We start from the raw sequence: 18,853 nt of genomic DNA, 5'->3' as shown, positions 1-18,853 counted from the left end.
TATTAAATATTCAGAACTGAACCTGAAATCTGAACCGGTCTGACTGGGCCAATAGAAGAAAAAAAAATGATTCAGTCCTGATATATTAAAGCGCAGGTAAATGTCACATTTATTACAATGTGTGCATGTTAAGATTGTTTTAAGTTCACTTAAATTAAACGTTTTTTTAAAAGCCTAATAAATGTTAAAATCGATAGATTTCAATTAACCGTAATGCTGAATGGCTATAATTTATGGCTATAAATAATTTTTATTGAGACATCAGTATTGGTATCGGTTATTCCAGCCTTCTTTCATAAAAAAAAGATGCCATTAAACAAATATTTAAAATATAGGTGACTCTCTTTATGTTGTTTTTACATTAATTTGGAGGTTAATTATGAAATTATTATAATATAAAAATATGTTAAAAACATTATGTGCGATTAATCGTGATTAATTACAGAAAAATGTGTGATAACTAGTTATTTTTTTAACCAATTGACAGCACTAATATCGATATTATAGTCACATTCTGGGGGGGGGGGGGGGACTTGGAGTTTGAAGTTCCACACGTGAAGTTAAAACATTCGGAGCACACGCCGAACCGAAAGACCTGTACTGAATATATTTGTGATGGTACGTGTACCATCAAACCCCTAAAATTTATAGATGTAGCAATACAAAAATAGCATCAAATCATTGACCCATATTGAGATTCAAAATGCAAACAGAATTGCACACTACTTCTGTCGAGCTAAAGTCTGTGGCACAGATTCAGGCACATTTAGGTTCTCGAGCACTTCTTGGAAATGGTGTTTGCCTTCTCATCAGACCTTGAAAACTGGGGCTCTATATATACATCCATACTGCATGTGGAGGCACTCTGTGTAAACACGGCTGCTTTCAATCTCTCTCATTCCTCTCAGACGATGCATTAAGGAGGACCCGATGGTTTGGTCCTTCTCCTAAACACATCTTCCCTCCATTCCTGACTCGCTTTCAGAGCTAAATGGAGCATATCCACCGGTTGCTGGGAGGAAAGACATGAGGCAAAACAGAGATTAGCTAAGCAAAATAAACCCCCAACACAGTAAGAAAACTATTAGAAATCTATTACAGAACCTCCTCTTGAAAGACGGACGTTTTAAACATCAGTAAGAGTAAGAGGAGGGAAGGCTTGGGAACGATTACAGGTATTTGAGGTGTAGGGATGGTGTTTGGAAGTGTCGGCAGAGCGCCAGGTCTGTGGCGTAATCCAAACCAGAGCCCCCACTGTTATCATTCTTTCACAACTGGTAGCAGCTTCTGAAGCCACGGTTCCTTTAAAACCTTCTTGATCCTTTAACCAAGCAAACCTGCACTGAGGAAAATGCTGATTAAACTAGCTAGTGCCAAAACTGGCCAATTAGGACAAAGAACTGCACAATCCTGAGCTGGCGACAGACTCGGTTTCTAGATATTCAGGGGATCTTTCGTTAAGCAGGAACAGTAAGCCGCTGCAAACACAGGTGGTTTGGTTGTTAGGAACATGACGGATGATAGACCGTTTGCAGGGGCTTTTCTGTTTGAACGCTTGGAAATGAGCAGATCCGGTCCGTGTTTGTCAGTGTGACATTTCGAAGTTCATCCAAAAAAAAATAATTCTGCCATACTTTATTGGTGTTCCAAAACTGAGTGATTTTTTTCATTTGTGGAGCACAAACATTGAATTTAGTGAAGTGACTAATTCATTGACTAATTAAGGACTGCATTTGTTTACTTACTGCATTTGTTTAAGGTCTGCATTTGATTACTACTAAAGAGTTTAAATAACTTGATAAAACAATAATTTTAATATATACATTTTAACAGCATTCATATGCTGATATATTAATAGTAATTTTAAATAACTAAGAATAAATAACTAAGACAATGAATAGTTAAAAAAAAACCTAAAGTATATAAAGATAAAGAATAAAATATGATTGTAGTACCATGGTCAGTTTTTAAATATATAAAAATAAGAGGAAGTGAATGAGGACAGGGCCTGTTAAGCTTAAAAAAATAATAATATAAAAATTATATTAGTAGGCTATAAAAGTAGTACAACTATAATATAACATTAATATAAAAATAACTAAGTTAAAATGAATTAGGACTGGGTGTTTAAAAAAAAAAAAAAAAAACATGAAAGCACCATAACAATAGTTAAAATAACTTAATATACAAATAATAAAAGAATAAGTATAAATATAAAATAACTGAGGACTTGGTGCAAAAATGCACTATACAAGTACCATAACAATAGTTCAAAAAAACGTGATATAAAAAAATTGTAAAAGTACTGTACAATATTAATATAAAAATAATTTAGTGACAGTGAATGAGGGCCTGTCAAGCTCCAAAAATGACAACAAAAAAGCATAATAAAAGTGATCCACATGACTTTTGCACAATGTTCCAAGTTTTCTTGAATCAATTATTTACATTAGTTTGACCGGGGAACATATTAAAATGTCTGGTTATACAGTCATGCAGGACGACAAAATGAGCATTTCGGGCCGAGCTGTTCCTGTTACTGAAGGACTTGGTCCACCAAGGCACCATCTCTCCCACCAGACTCAACTCTTCTCTGATGAAGCACATTGTATCTGTGGGGGGTGTCTGTCTCTGTTTGTTATTAATAGAAATGAAAAAGGAAAGAATCCAATCCGCCTGGCACGCATATGAACAAACATCGCGTCCCATATGCTGGAGAAGCCTCTTTAATCAACATGCTTCAAATAGCATGTGAACATGCGGCTTTCAGAGCTTAGACACAAATCTGCTACACTGAAGAGCAGAAGCCGAACGCACACCGAACACAAAGGGATTGAGCAGATAAAGCCCGCTTCGGGGAAACACAAATGACATCTGCATCACTCTGAATCTGGGAATAATCACACTGGTTTTCTGTGGCATGGCATTGTGTCGCCTCCGTGCGAAACACGTCAAGGGATGGAAAGCTCATAATTACACTTTTTTTATTATTTTTTTCGGGCAGGTTTTTGACATGCAACCCTCAACGGATCAAACCACTCTGATTCTCATCACACACCACATACACTGTTTTTATTGTCATCCTCTTGCTGAATGTTTTCCTGCTATTTTCTCATCTGGGTGTGAAGAGAAAGAAGAGCAGTGATCGAATAAATCATGGTACTGACATTCATATAGCACCAAAAATGACCATGGTACTATCATGTCATGGTATTCTTCTACCATGTTATTACCATGGTACATTCATTTCAGTGTCATAGTATATAACCCTTAAAGGGAAAATTAAAAAAATGTTGTGGTTTTACCATAGTAAAAGATGAATTGTACTCTTATAAGCTGTAATGTACAATAGCACTGGCAATTTGCCTGTATTTCCACTGTAATAATATTTTACAATATTACTGTTTATAATCAAATAAATGCAGCCTTGGTGAGAAGAAGAGAGTTTTTTTTTTTTTTTTTTTTTTTTATCGTCCCGACCCAAACTTTTGAATGGTGGTGTATGAAACACTTACATTTGCTGACCAAATATTACCATTGTATTACTTATACACACCAAAAAAAAAAAAAAAAAAAAAAAAAAAAAAAAAATTATCTATCTAAAATATCTATCTATCTATCTATCTATCTATCTATATATATCTATATATATATATATATATATATATATATATATATATATATATATATATATATATATATATATATATATCTCATCTTTATACCATGGTACGTTTAAGTGAAAGAAGAAAATAGAAGCCGGGAGACACAACAACAGTGAAGATATATCTATATTATAGCACCTTCCTCTCTTTAATTAGCAAAGGCACCTCCAGCACTCCAGCGGTTAAGAGTGATTACCATTAAACGCTAAAAGAAAGCATCATTTAAGCTTTAAATAACCTGCGGTGGACTCGTACGAGTGCTGTGACCGTGGCATTGTTCAGTTGGCCGGCAATATTCTCATTAATGATACTCAAGGTAACACAGGCCAGCATTTGCGTATGAAAGCACAATCCATCGCATGTAATTTATTCAGCTATCTGCAATTTTATGCATTAAGTTAAAAGGGTTATTAGGCTTAAAATAGCTCTGCAGCAGCAAGGAGGTTTTGTCCTGGTGTGTCCATGAAGATTGAAGGAGTCTTGGGGTTGCAGACCCTCCATTCCCGCGTGTCCGGGATCATTAGTGGACCAGAGGATGTCCAGGTTGTCCTTTGCTCCTTTACATCTGTCCTAATTAACTTCTAATGCTGCAAGCCAGTCATTTTCCTTAATGACATCAGCGATGCTCAGAATCTGCTGAGTCACATTCATATTTCTGCTCAGTCATGAAACGGTCCGCATGTGACATCCTTCACTGTCACTTCCAGACATACGCCACTTTGATGGCTGTGGAGAATGTGGTGACTTTGAAACTGCTTTTTGACATGTTCATCTTTCTTTAGTGTGTAATGTTGCAGTTTGAGCATGAAAGAAATCCAGTTCTTCTCTATATCAGTGTCAGTGTTTCTGAACTCCCTGAAACGCCTCCATTGTAGTCTTGAGTTTCTTCAGGGAACGAACACGTCACAATATTCCTCATTTAAATAATTGATACACAGAATAAAGGGGCGGGGCCTGGTTGAGTTAGTTAGTAGTGTGTTAATGTTAATATGCAGCAGTCGTCTATGACAGGTTGCCACTTTACTTTTGTTTTGTTTATTTTTGGATTCAAGTTTACATTGAATGTTTGCCGGTTTCCGCCTCCTCCTTCCCTGAACTTTAAACATTGCAACAATTCTTTATAATGGAAAAAAGGTTATTTGGATTATTAAAATGCTCTTCACAATAAGATTTTTTTAAATTTATTTTTTAAGAACTGATCACTTAAAAGTCCGCCTGTGTTGAACATCCAGCTTTGTTTATATGTCTATGTGGTGTTTTTAATCTGCTTTAAGACAAAGCATGTGTAAATTCATAAGTCGACACCATTGCTGAGTATTTCCTCCTTAAAACTGCAGTGAACCAAAGACAGTCTCAAAAACACGCTTTGAAATCGCTGGTGTTTCTGACGTCACAAACTACCTTGTAACCAATCAGATCAATGTGTGATCGACAACCAGTGGATCTCTGAGCTGAGTGAGTGAGTGGAGGCGGGGCTCATTCGCATATTCATAGAACCGCGCATACTAAATGAGGCAAGGGTGTCGAGTTACATTCAAGCTATTTGAAGAAATGTTGAATTTTTCCTCAAGGAAAAAAAGTTCAAATGTGTTATTTTGGTGATCAAAGATGTGTTTTAAGGGATCGAATTATTGACTACAGGGGGACTTTAACGGTTCTATGGGGAATAAAATATGTCGGTTCTATAGTATTGCCACGAAAACACCCTTTTAGAAGCTTTATTTTGAAGGGCTGGTTCACACAGAATGCTGGTCAGTGGAACATAAAAAAGCACATGGTCTAGAGACGCGTTTTTTAAAAGTTGAACTTCTTGAAACTTGAGCACCGCGTTTTTAGAACGGCGTGTCACACGCGAAACACTGCGAAAGACACGAGCACAACGGCCATGCACGTCCTTTGCGCACATTTACATAAAAAAAAAAAAAAGAGGAAAAGTAGCACAGTGGAATGGAAAAACGCATTCTGTGTGAAAGAGTGTAGAACGGAAAATAAGCTGACACATGACTAGTATGCAACTCCAATTTTTCACTATCCATCCACTTCCCTCCTTCCATATTTTTCTGCTTGGAAATAAATTGGTTTGCGAACAGCATTTCATGTTGACTTTAACACAGAAAAGCTTTGACTCTTTGACAGGATGAATTCTCGACATAACATGACTCTGAACACAGAACCTCCGGTCTCCATGCATCTCCAGTTCTCCACACAGCATGAGTGCGTTCTCCCCTGTGCTGCAACTACAACTCTCTGCTCCAGACGTTTGACATTGATGGATTAATTGCAGTAAGCCAAACAGGCCCGTCTGACATTGAGGTTCTTTATTTCAAACAGAATTTCAGCAATCCCTCGTCACACACTCATGCATTCTCACACACACACCTCCGTTTCTTTTCCCATTCTAGAACTCCTCTGCATAATTAATGTTTTCTTCCATCACACTCCCTCAAGAACAGGCAGTCCGCTTCGCTTTCCAAAAAAAGTTGTTGCCAAACGTTTATTTAACACCAGGGCACTTCATTTCAATGGGAAAGAAGAAAGCAACACCCTCTCTGATTTGATGGCAATTACTTCAAATGACTTCCTTAACGAGCACAACGCACACAGTCGTTTAGTTAGATTGATTACTAACAGTTAACACCAGATAGGAGAGTCGTGAAGTCAAAGGCGGGCAGTTTTGAAGGATTTTTCCGAACACAGATTAAACATGTTGCTGGACTCATTTCCACCATCACTGGTGGTCTTGCAATGTTCATTTCCCATGTTAAAGGATACTATGGCTTTGTTCCAAAACCTATTGAGCCGCCTTGCTGTCTACTGCCTAAATAGACATATCATCTCCACACTGCATTAAATAATGCTATTCATGAGAACCATACAAAACACAGAACTCACAATTGATTCTAATTGGTTTGATGTCTATTGTTGTTGTTTTTTATATACTATCCAATCTAATTAAATATTATAACCCCGCCTGGCTGGTTTTAGCTGGTCTCCCAGGCTGGTTTTATAGGGGTTTTGGACACTTTTTTAGCTGACCAGCTTAAAGACCAGCTAAGACCAGTCAAACCGCCTAAGCTGGTTTTATCTGTTTTTTTTGTTTTGTTTGTTTGTTTTTTTTGTTATGTTTTTCCAGCAGGGAAATAAATATTGGGAAAAATGCACTTAAAAAAATGTACAACTGCTTTTTTCCCAAAAACTATTCAGTATCTAATGAAATATTACAACTGTTGTCTACATTTCTCTCAACTGGTTGTAATAAGTTTGACATTAGCATATTGCTAAGCTAAAGGCACAACCATGAACAAATGTGTCCATCTTAGACTGAAACGTGATGTTTTTTCTATACTATTGAGTATACAATTAAATATTATAACTGTTGTCTACATTTCGCTCAATTGATTGTAATAAACTTTGTGATTAGCATGTTGATAAGCTAAAGGCATAAAAGATTAAGTCATTTTTAATTAGACTGAAACTTAAAACAATGTTTGTATACTATTCAGTATTTAATGAACTATTTATAGCCTATATGTTCTCTAAATTTTTCTTACTTGATTCTAAGAGTTTGACATTAACATGTTGCTAGGCTAAAGACACAATAGATATGGTAAAGTTGTCCTTTTTTAGATTAAAACTTACAATGAGATTTATAATGTTTCTATACCATTCCGTATCTAATGTAAATATAACTAGTATTTCCCTGAACATATCATAATAGAGTTTGATGTTAGCATGTTGCTAAGCTAACAACACAAATTTGCGGTAAAACTGCTTGGGAATCTTTAAAAAAGATGATTGACTGAATTATTATATTATAGTCAACAACTTTCAATCTTCCACTATACTCGCGATGCATTCTGGGAGTATTTTCTGCATGAAGGATACACAAAATGCTAGTGTTCAAAGTGAAGCACTTATGACGGCAACATGATTTTGTGGCTGGAAGCTCACTAGGTTTTGCAACAGAGCATTGATTTGTCTAAAAATCTTTTAAAAAATCCACCAAAACGTCTGTAAATGAGCATGCCCAAACACACAGAGGTGCAGTCCGTTCATGAGGTTAGTGTGGAGAGTGTCCCTGATTGGTTGCCTTACCTTCTGTCCTCTCTTTGCGGGGAGTGAGGTTAAACTCGTCGGCTACTGTTAGGGAGGCATAAAGAATTGTGTTTGGTTAATTCAAGACATTCACCATTCCCAGACCCATGCACCAATCCATTCCAGTACGGATGTTACTTGACATTTGCAAAGGCCAAGCCAAGAGGCATGCAAATCATCAGGTGAAAGTGAGACAGTCAGACAGTCAAAGTGGGATAACCCATGAGGCGGTGAGAGAGAGAGAGAGAGAGAGAGAGAGAGAGAGAGAGAGAGAGAGAGAGAGAGAGAGAGAGAGAGAGAACTGAGTGCAATAGCATGCAATATGTGATCTCTAACGTTCAGAAGCATTGGGCGGTTATATTGTGTTAGGTGATTTTAGCTCAATGAACCAGGCGTAACCAATTCCTTTTTGCCTTACCATGCATACGGTCGAAATCAAACCATTATTATTATTTTTTTTCTGTAATTTTCCTCATGATGGCTCTCAAACAGCCTTTATACAGTTGCCACAGATTGTACTCTTCTAAAAGCCGGAGAGGGGCAAACGTATACACTCAACCTGAAGGCAGAAATGCCATTTGAAGAAAATGGCTCATAAGAACGAAACACAAGAGATTTGGTGGAATTGAAACGTGCTTCTAATGAGTCGAGGGGACTTGAAACGCTGCTTGTTTGAAATGGCCAGTAACATCAGGACACATCTGTCCTGGTCCAAATGGATTTCATAAAAAGATGGGAAATAAATGAGCTACTTTCACAGACAGTTTAATTGATCTTGTTAAAGCCAGCTCCTTAAAAGTTTGGGATCAGTGAAATATTATTACTATATGATTGCAATTTGAGTACCTAGAAAAGCATTATATAAATGTAATAAATTATTATTATTATTATTATTATTATTAATTTAAAATAACTGTTTTCAATGTGAATATATAGTAAAGTGTAATTTATTCCTGTGATCAAAGCTGGATTTTCAGCATCATTACTCCAGTCTTCAGTGTTACATGATCCTTCAGAAATCACTCTAATATGATGACTTGCTGCTCATGGAACATTTATGATTATTATCAATGTTGAAAACAGCTTCATATTTTTGTGGAAACAGTGATACATTTTATTTTTCAGGATTTTTTTAAAGAATAGAAAGCTCTAAATAACAGAATTTATTTGAAATAGAAATATTTTGTAACATTACAAATGTTTTTACTGTCACTTTTCATCAATTTAATGCTTCCTTGCTAAATAAAAGTAATATATATATATATATATATATATATTTTTTTTTTTTTTTTTTTTTTTTTTTATCTTACTGACCCCACGTTTTTGACACAGGACTTTCAAATAACTTATTCATATCATGATTTATTATATTATCATTTATAAATGTATTATATATAAATATATTTACTCTTTTTTATTATTACTTTTAATCAAAAGTAAATGCTGTAGATCTCACAGGTGTCCAAGCACTAACATGATTCAACAAGTGTCTCAATTTTGAAGTGTATGCTTAATAACATTAAAAATTAACTACCTTCAGTTCGTCGTATCTTTCTTTTCTGTATGTTAGTGGTTTTGAGTGTCAACATTTGAAGACCAAAACTGATTCACTACAACTCAAATAATTTAATTTTCATGCATATCCCTAGTCTAACTCCGTTAAACCTTGACGATGTACTAAAATATGTCTAAAATCTGCTGCTTCTTTTCCTCTTTTCCTCACTCTCTCATTTTTTAAGAGCTATATCATCTTCCAGCCATTTCACTCCTGCTACTGAAGTGTAAAGAGGGAGTGTGTGAGGGAGCCGGGTCTCGTGTTTTCCTGTCTGAGTGGGGCATTGGTCTCAGGAGGCTGTGGTCTTGATGTTGAGTAAGGATAAAGGAGAGGAGGTGGAGGATGAAAGAGATGTTTTATCTCCTCCGATTAGCCGTGCGTTCATGTGGCAGAGACTGTGTGTCCCCTGAGACCGACTCCACGCTCTCAACAACCCTGACCTGTCCTTGAGTCCCGACAAACCCAGCACACAGCACACAGGTGAGGCTACTCTGAGAGATGAGTGATACATACATTAGTTAGGAGACAGCAGTCAGTTTTTAACTTCATGTCATCATGAATGAATTTTTAATGTTTAACGACTCTCTGTACTCTTAAATTTGGTGCACCCATTTCTGTGTCTGATACTATTAAGTTTAACGTTGATGTGCTTGTATTCGCACCCAGGCTGATAATCCGCACCGCTCAGGAGCAAGGCAAGGGACAGGGACTGGTGTGGGAGTTGTGGGATTGAGCGTGTGGGAGATGTGGGATTGAGTGTGTGGGAGATGTGGTAATGGAGTGGGACATGTGGGATTGAGTGTGTGGGAGATGTGGGATTGAGGGTGTGGGAGATGTGGGATTGATTGTGATGGAGATGTGGGATTGAGCGTGTGGGAGATGTGGGATTGAGGGTGTGGGAGATGTGGGATTGAGCGTGTGGGAGATGTGGGATTGAGTGTGTGGGAGATGTGGGATTGAGCGTGTGGGAGATGTGGGATTGAGTGTGTGGGAGATGTGGGATTGAGTGTGTGGGATATGTGGGATTGAGGGTGTGGGAGATGTGGGATTGAGTGTGTGGGAGATGTGGGATTGAGTGTGTGGGAGATGTGGGATTGAGCATGTGGGATTTGTGGGAATGGAGTGGGAGATGTGGGATTGAGCATGTGGGAGATGTGGGATTGAGTGTGTGGGAGATGTGGGATTGAGTGTGTGGGAGATGTGGGAATGGAGTGGGAGATGTGGGATTGAGTGTGTGGGAGATGTGGGATTGAGGGTGTGGGAGATGTGGGATTGAGTGTGTGGGAGATGTGGGAATGGAGTGGGAGATGTGGGGTTGAGGGTGTGGGAGATGTGGGATTGAGCGTGTGGGAGATGTGGGATTGAGTGTGTGAGAGATGTGGGATTGAGTGTGTGGGAGATGTGGGATTGAGTGTGTGGGAGTTGTGGGATTGAGTGTGTGGGAGATGTGGGAATGGAGTGGGAGATGTGGGATTGAGGGTGTGGGAGATGTGGGATTGAGCGTGTGGGAGATGTGGGATTGAGTGTGTGGGAGATGTGGGATTGAGCGTGTGGGAGATGTGTGATTGAGTGTGTGGGAGATGTGGGAATGGAGTGGAAGATGTGGGATGGAAATGTGGGATTGAGGGTGTGGGAGATGTGGGATTGAGTGTGTGTGAGATGTGGGATTGAGTGTGTGGGAGATGTGGGATTGAGGGTGTGGGAGATGTGGGATTGAGTGTGTGGGAGATGTGGGATTGAGTGTGTGGGAGATGTGGGATTGAGCATGTGGGATTTGTGGGAATGGAGTGGGAGATGTGGGATTGAGCATGTGGGAGATGTGGGATTGAGTGTGTGGGAGATGTGGGATTGAGTGTGTGGGAGATGTGGGAATGGAGTGGGAGATGTGGGATTGAGTGTGTGGGAGATGTGGGATTGAGTGTGTGGGAGATGTGGGATTGAGTGTGTGGGAGATGTGGGATTGAGTGTGTGGGAGATGTGGGAATGGAGTGGGAGATGTGGGAATGGAGTGGGAGATGTGGGATTGAGGGTGTGGGAGATGTTGGATTGAGTGTGTGTGAGATGTGGGATTGAGCGTGTGGGAGATGTGGGAATGGAGTGGGAGATGTGGGATTGAGGGTGTGGGAGATGTGGGATTGAGTGTGTGTGAGATGTGGGATTGAGTGTGTGTGAGATGTGGGATTGAGCGTGGTTAGTTACCTAGGTCCATACTCTTGGACTTGCGGCTCTTGATGATCTCCAGCTGAGAAGCATCATCAAACTGTTTGGTCCTCTTCTCGGACATGCTCTGCCGGGCGAAGCCTTCCCTCTGAAACTGGGCGTCCACATCTGCGTCTGGACTGAGAGAACTGAAGGACGGTGAGAGGGAGAAGAAATATTAATTTCACTGATTTTATTTATTATACAATATGCATGATACTACTAAAATATAAATATATAAAGAATTGATATCAAATTAATCAATAAACAATGGAAATAATATATATATAAATATAACCTCCCATTGTTGTTTTTACTTTTATAAATAAATAAATAAATAAATAACATGATTTATATATATATATATATATATATATAGGAACCATATTGATATATATAGGAACCATATTGAATAAGATACTACTATTAATAATAATTATTATTATTATTATTATTATTATTATTACAATAAATATATAAATGATTTTAAATGTTTTAATTTTTATGGGGTTATTGAATATTGAATATTAATAATAATAATACTAGTAATACAGAGAGAGAGAGAGAGAGAGAGAGAGAGAGAGAGAGAGAGAGAGATCTCCTTCACTAAACTCAGCTCATCCCACTATAAAACACTCTTATCCTCCAGCCTCGAGTCTCCAGCCTAAACAATGAACAAGACCTTGGATTAGACCTCCATCACTCGCTACAGTAACAACACACACTCGCTCGCTCCCGAATCCACTGACAGGAGGACAAACACATGAATGATGCATTATTCATCCCTTATTCCTTCTGACTCCATAACAAACACGCGCACACTGTGTCCCTGAGAGGAAATAAGGACACATGAGATCTGGAGAACCAAATCAAGTGTTTCCAAACTGAATATAGACTGAAACTGAGTAAAACTGTGTCCAGCAAGGACAACAGAGAGCGACTGCATAAATTAAATATGAAATAATTTAGGCTGAAATATTCTATTATAACTGAGTTATTAAAGGTAAAAGACACGCAAAAGCAAAACGTTTGGTTTCTGATGCCATTGTAGAAACACCATATTTGCAGGCATATTTGATCCATTTATTCTTCTTAAATTGTCAAATAATAATGCAAATCTGTGTTCGTGTAACTTCACAATATCTTCACAGAAGCAGAGTTTAAAAAGTTTAAAAAGCGCCTTTCTCACTAATATTCCCTCGTCCTAAACAAACGCAGGCGTTCAAACGGCATCTCAACCTTCCCTGGGATTTAAATGTGTCAGAATACATTCTCTCTCGTCGTTCCCGTGAACCTCCTACTTCAAAACATCCGCTCACGTGTTTCTGCTCAGAAGACCTTCCCTTTCCTTTTCAGTGTTTAAAGTCACAAATCCTTTTACTGGGAGTGAGTTTCTTGCTGTTCGTAATTCACCGCAGACTGATGTAAATCGCACAAACACGCCTGAACTTTGAGAACAGCATGAGAGCAAAACCAGCTTTAAAGGGTCCAAACATCTTAACACAAGCTAGCAGAGAAGTTCAGAGTTCTGTGAAATAATCCCGCACAAAATAACACGGACTGCGATATTGCAGAACGATCCGTGATGAGAAGCGTCAGGCCGGCGAAAGCTCTCCGACATGTAGATGTGTGTGGGTTGTGTTTCATTAGAGAGGGTAGACGTGTGTGTGTTGCTGGTATTGATCGTGATGTTATGATGTTTGATTAGATGCACACATCGACTGGATGAACGTGAGCGGAGAGAGAGGACCCTACACTGAAGATAAGGTCAATGCTTCTCCTTAGACTCTCTCAAACCCTGTTGTAATTATTTTTGTTCTCTCTTCTAGCATATTAAACACTACAACTCCTTGGCTGACTCACACACACAATCGTCTCAGAAAGGTGTGTTTGCTTGGCTAGCTTATTCAGGTCAAATTATTCATTTTATTTTATTTAATTTATGTTTGTTTTTTTTATTATTATTTTATTTTAATGTTGGTTAATTTAAATAAATAGTTCACCCAGAAATGCCCATTAGACTTAATCCACTGTTATTCAGTGAAACACAACAGTATATATATATATTTTTTTTTTTAAACGAACAGAAAAACTACAAAACTGCCATAATTGTAGTTCATACAACTTGAACATGGCATTGCAACTCTTCAGGTGTTATATGACAACTTTATGTGAGAAACAGACAAATAATTTTCTATCAATAATATTTTGAGTTATTTTTCATAATAAATAATTTATTTAAGTTGAACCAACTTTAAAGGAGAACTCCGGTCAATTTTAACATTGAGCTCATTTTATTGTACATTTGGAGTGCTGTCAGTACAGAGAACAACGACAAAAATCGGTGTTGCCTACACCGAGTTATTCTATTTTTTAAATTTGCACCCTGTTGACTTCAATGGGGCAAGTACTAAACCTGCTTTTAGCCTCTTAACATCCTTGATGTGTCATTACAAGTAGGGATGTCCCGATCAGGTTTTTTTGCCCTCGAGTCCGAGTCCGAGTCATTTGATTTTGAGTATCTGCCGATACCGAGTCCCGATCCGATACTTAATACATAAAAAAAGAATAAAGAAGAGCGAAAAAACAGATCCAGGATGTTCCTTATTTTTTATTTAATTCACCTTATTTTAACATTCAACAACTCTGTTAACAAACAGAGCACTTCTGTGAGGTAGCTTGAACAATCAAGTAATACATAAATTCTTCACTTTTGGACTTTAGTGCAACAGTAAATATAAAAAAAGTCTAATATATAAACAAATAGCACCTCAACTTAAAATACCCGGCAGGCATGTGAACAAATAAAAAATAAAAGTGCTACAGTGTTTGCAAAGCCAGTAATGTGCTTTTAGGAACTGCACTCCTAACTCTTACGCCGGTTTCACACTGCACTGTTAGCAGAGCGTGCAGCGCGTATTTTTTTTCGCCGCCCATGTTACCAGATTAAACCAGGCTTTAGAGCATTCACACCGCGCGCAGAGGCGGCGCGGCAGCGCGTCAGGAGCAGAAGCAGGAGTGCCGCGATCGTTTCGGCGCCGAGTCTATTTTTGCTGCGCCGCTTTTGCTGAATTAAAGTGACAATACATTGATCATGGCCAAAATACACCGCAGTTTTATCCAAAAAGTGCATTGATGATATCTATTGTGTTTTAAACAGTCAATCAAATGACCAACAGCAATTTAAAAAGAAAACAAATGTCCAAAAACAAACTTGTTGCCATAACAATAAAATCAAAGATGAAACAAAAGTTATATAAATGAAATTATTAATAAAATAAGCTTCTTGACAAGTCTTTTCTCTTAAATGTATTTGAAAACGAAAAAAAGCAATGCCAACTTATCCATTATGGAGTACTCTGTCTGTAGCCTACACAACCCGCGGTTCAGCCGCGCGTGACAAACGCTGCTAGTGTGAAAGCAAAACGCACGTGTCCTGTTCCTGCTCACCATACGCACTGCTCCTGCGCTGCTTACTAACGCGTGCAGTGTGAAACCGGCGTAACTCTGTGCCACTGCCACCGCATACATATTGATGTGTTAAAAAATAATGAGAATATATATATCCGAGTCCTGATCGGGAGGTAACGTCCGATTCCGATCGAGTCTGAAAACACGTGATCGGGCCCGATTTCCGATCATGTGATCGGATCGGGACATCCCTAATTACAAGTGCACAGGTCATGTGAGTGATTCCTTCGGAGTGAACACGAGTGAATCTGACTGCAGTAGATGTAAAAGATATGTATAAAAATGATGTTATTTAAGCCAGCGCAAATACCTTTGTTTACATCCTGTTTTTCGGTTGAAGTCCAAAGTAGTCGATTGCCGAGTTCACGCGCGTGATCATAGGTAACTAAACCTATGCGCGTGAACTCGGCAATCGACTACTTTGGACTTCAACCGAAAAACAGGATGTAAACAGGTATTTGCGCTGGCTTAAATAACATAATTTTTGCCGTTGTTCTCTGTATTGACAGCACTCCAAATGTACAAAAAAATGAGCTCAATGTTAAAATTGACCGGAGTTCTCCTTTAAGGAACTTTTATGGTGGGTTTTGGTCATTTTTAAGGTTGACAACACCAGTTCCCATTCAATTTAACTATAATAAAAAGCAAGGCTTGATTCTTTCTTTTTTTATATATATATAAAGTAAATATAATTTAAGAGAAATCATCAAGGGAAAAATGTAACTGTCTTAAAAAAATAGGCTTTATTTTATTTATGCAAAAGCAAGTCATACAGTTTTGAACGACATGAGGGTCGGTAAACAATGACATAATGTTAATTTATTACTTTAAGTGTGTGTGTGTGTGTGTGTGTGTGTGTGTGTGTGTAAAAATGCAGAATGTTTTGTGTGATGGGCAGGTTTAGGGTTAGTGTAAGGGGAGAGAATATACAGTTTGTACAGTATAAAAATCATTATGTCTATTGAAAGTCGAGTGTGTGTGTGTGTGTGTGTGTGTGTGTGTGTGTGTGCGTGTGTGTGTGTAAAAATGCAGAATGTTTTGTGTGATGGGTAGGTTTAGGGTTAGTGTAAGGGGAGAGAATATACAGTTTGTACAGTATAAAAATCATTATGTCTATTGAAAGTCGAGTGTGTGTGTGTATGTGTGTGTGTGTGTGTGTGTGTGTGTGTGTGATAAATATGAACCGCAGTATGGTGAAAGCTCTAGAGGGTTGATGTGAAACACATCTGGGAGGTGTACAGTACACATACACACAATAGGGTTTAGCAATATGTTGAACATGCTGGAACAACAGCGCACCGCTGTGCAATCTTAATATTCATATCCAACAGGGATCCATTAGCATTTGGGGAGAATGTGTAATTAAAACAGTCGAGCACACGGCAACATATCAACACAAAACCCACACGTGAGATATGACTTCATAAGGCTTTATGAGGAATCCCAACACATGCAGTTCTCGTTCGTGCACAAACACAAACTGCGATACACACACTAATCTAATGCATGCAAATTAAGTTCTTAACACAAGTTAAATCAGAAAAACTACGATCAACTACGATGTGGACCAGGCCACTGCACACAAGCTGACCATCCACACACACACACTCACACACACCACTCCATCACACTCAATTAGGCCATTAGAGCAGCGTCCAATTAACTGTGGCCCGGCAGGACTAATGACCACAGCCAGCTGCCTTTAAACACACATCCACAGAACAGCTCCAGAAACAGAACAACAGACGTCTGAACCGAACGGAGAGATTGTGAATCAAAGAGTCAGAGATGTTCTTCATCATCTCCGCGAGATCCCTTGGTGAACGCACTGTGATGGAAGGCCTCATCTGACTTATTGCTCTAGCAAACATGCATTCATTAACACACCTCGAGCAAACATTGTACTTTATTTAAAGATCACTATCACACGTAGGTACTGGATACACACATGCACGCTCGCTCGAACGGCTGCTTCCGGTTTTGCAATAACTAGGTCAGTTTATTAATGTTTGTGGTTTGGCCCTTCTAAAGAGCCATTTGTCTTGAGAGTAGCCCTACTAATGTGTTAAAGAGAGATACGCTTCTGTGCGCGCGCACATAAACTCCTGCGAGAGGCCGTCCTTCACGACTGGAAGAAAGAAATATAATATATATATATATATATATATATATATATATATATATATATATATAAGACTCTTAAAAGAAAAGGTTCTAGATAGAACCTTCAAGGGTTCAATATATAGAACCTTCAATATATAGAACCTTTAAAACCCAAAGTATACTTATGCTGTTTGTGTGTTTGTGTGTGTGTGTGTGTGTGTGTGTGTGTGTGTGTGTGTGTGTGTGTGTGATCATGTGAGGTTCCTGTGGTAGCTCCCTCCAGTGGATGAGTAACTGCCACAATGTGTGTGTGTGTGTGTGTGTGTGTGTGTGTGTGTGTGTGTGTGTGTGTGTGTTTCTGTGTTTGTCTGTGTGTGTGTGTGTGTGTGTGTGTGTGGTAGCTCCCTCCAGTGGATGAGTAACTTCTACAGCGTTTGGATACACACGTTTACTGTATGAGTGTATGGCCGAGGAGATTAATCAGTGAGAGATACACATATGTGTCTTCTGCTAAATTAATTTTGTCATAAATCTGCATGAGAGTATAAAACAGAGAGAAGAGAGAGAGAGTGATCTTCTTATAAAACCCCTTAGACATGAATAATTCAGACTAACCTGAGGCAGTGCTGCACTACACACTTCTGCCAAGTGTGTGTGTGTGTGTGTGTGTGTGGAGGGTGTGTATGTGTATGTGTACGTGTGTGTGTGTGTGTGTGTGTGTGAGGAGAGAGAGAGAGAGAGAGAGAGAGAGAGAGTGTGTGTGTTTGTGTGCGTGTGCATGTGTGTGTGTGCGTGTGTCTGTGTGTGTGTGACAGCACTGCCATGGCCTTTAATCCATAATCCATTATGACAAAATTACACAACTTTCACAAACATAACACACACGCAACATAGTGTGAGTCAAATAATTCTTTACACGTGCGCGAGAGAGAGAGAGAGAGAGAGAAAGACAGAGAGAGAGAGAGAGAGAGAGAAAGACAGAGAGAGAGAGAGAGAGAGAGAGACACAGAGAGAGAGAACGAGAGAGAGAGAGAGAGAGAGAGAGAGAGAGAGACACAGAGAGAGAGAGAGAGAGAGAGAGAGAGAGAGAGACACAGAGAGAGAGAACGAGAGAGAGAGAGAGAGAGAGAGAGAGAGAGAGACACAGAGAGAGAGAGAGAGAGAGAGAGAGAGAGAGAGAGAGAGAGAGAGAGAGAGAGAGACACAGAGAGAGAGAGAGAGAGAGAGAGCCTGAAAGGGTTTGTAGGAAAGTGTTCAGTTTCTCATGGGACTGAGAGCGAGAGATTGAAAGTGGACAGAAATGAATTGCTCAAGTCACTTGCTTTAGGAACCTCTTTTAGCCTGAGGAGCGTGAACTGGGCCTAACACACACACACACACACACACACACACACACACACACACACACACACACTGGATTTGCTTAAGAAATAAACAACTGGATTCAGGGCTAAATGTACCGAACAGCTCAACGGTTCCCATGATGGCCAATAACACATTCACACACAGGAGAAGCGGCAGCATCTGAACGAACGATGAATGACATGAGCGGGCAGAAAGATACATCATTCCTGTCTAGTGTAAAGATAATAGAACTTTTCCAAACACACACACACACACACACACATGCACACGCACACACACACAGTATTTATATACTGTATACACTTCCTTATTATTATAATTATAGTTGAAATAACTTCATTATACATTTTATTTGCAATAACAGTAAACATTAGATACTCAGTTCAACTCAGTATTATTA

The 18,853-nt window shown here is 38.8% G+C and overlaps 1 protein-coding gene across 3 annotated transcripts in view; it reads right to left on the bottom strand.

The window, feature by feature from the left end:
• Positions 1-18,853, bottom strand: part of pard3aa (par-3 family cell polarity regulator alpha, a) — a 461,686-nt gene that overhangs the window by 142,755 nt on the left and 300,078 nt on the right. For 2 of the 3 annotated variants that reach the window (XM_079863216.1, XM_079863218.1), the window contains 2 exons: positions 11,515-11,663; positions 7,761-7,805 (listed from right to left, as the gene is read on the bottom strand). In XM_079863216.1, the coding sequence (XP_079719342.1) occupies positions 7,761-7,805; positions 11,515-11,663 (194 nt within the window). The remainder of the gene's footprint in view (positions 1-7,760; positions 7,806-11,514; positions 11,664-18,853) is intronic. The other variant, XM_079863217.1, reaches the window with a different exon arrangement.

Source organism: Squalius cephalus (genome assembly GCF_949319135.1).
Source record: "Squalius cephalus genome assembly, chromosome: 25".
Classification (NCBI taxonomy): domain Eukaryota; kingdom Metazoa; phylum Chordata; class Actinopteri; order Cypriniformes; family Leuciscidae; genus Squalius; species Squalius cephalus.
The sequence above is the reverse complement of the archived record's forward strand: the minus strand, read 5'-3'. Positions and strand labels throughout refer to the sequence as shown.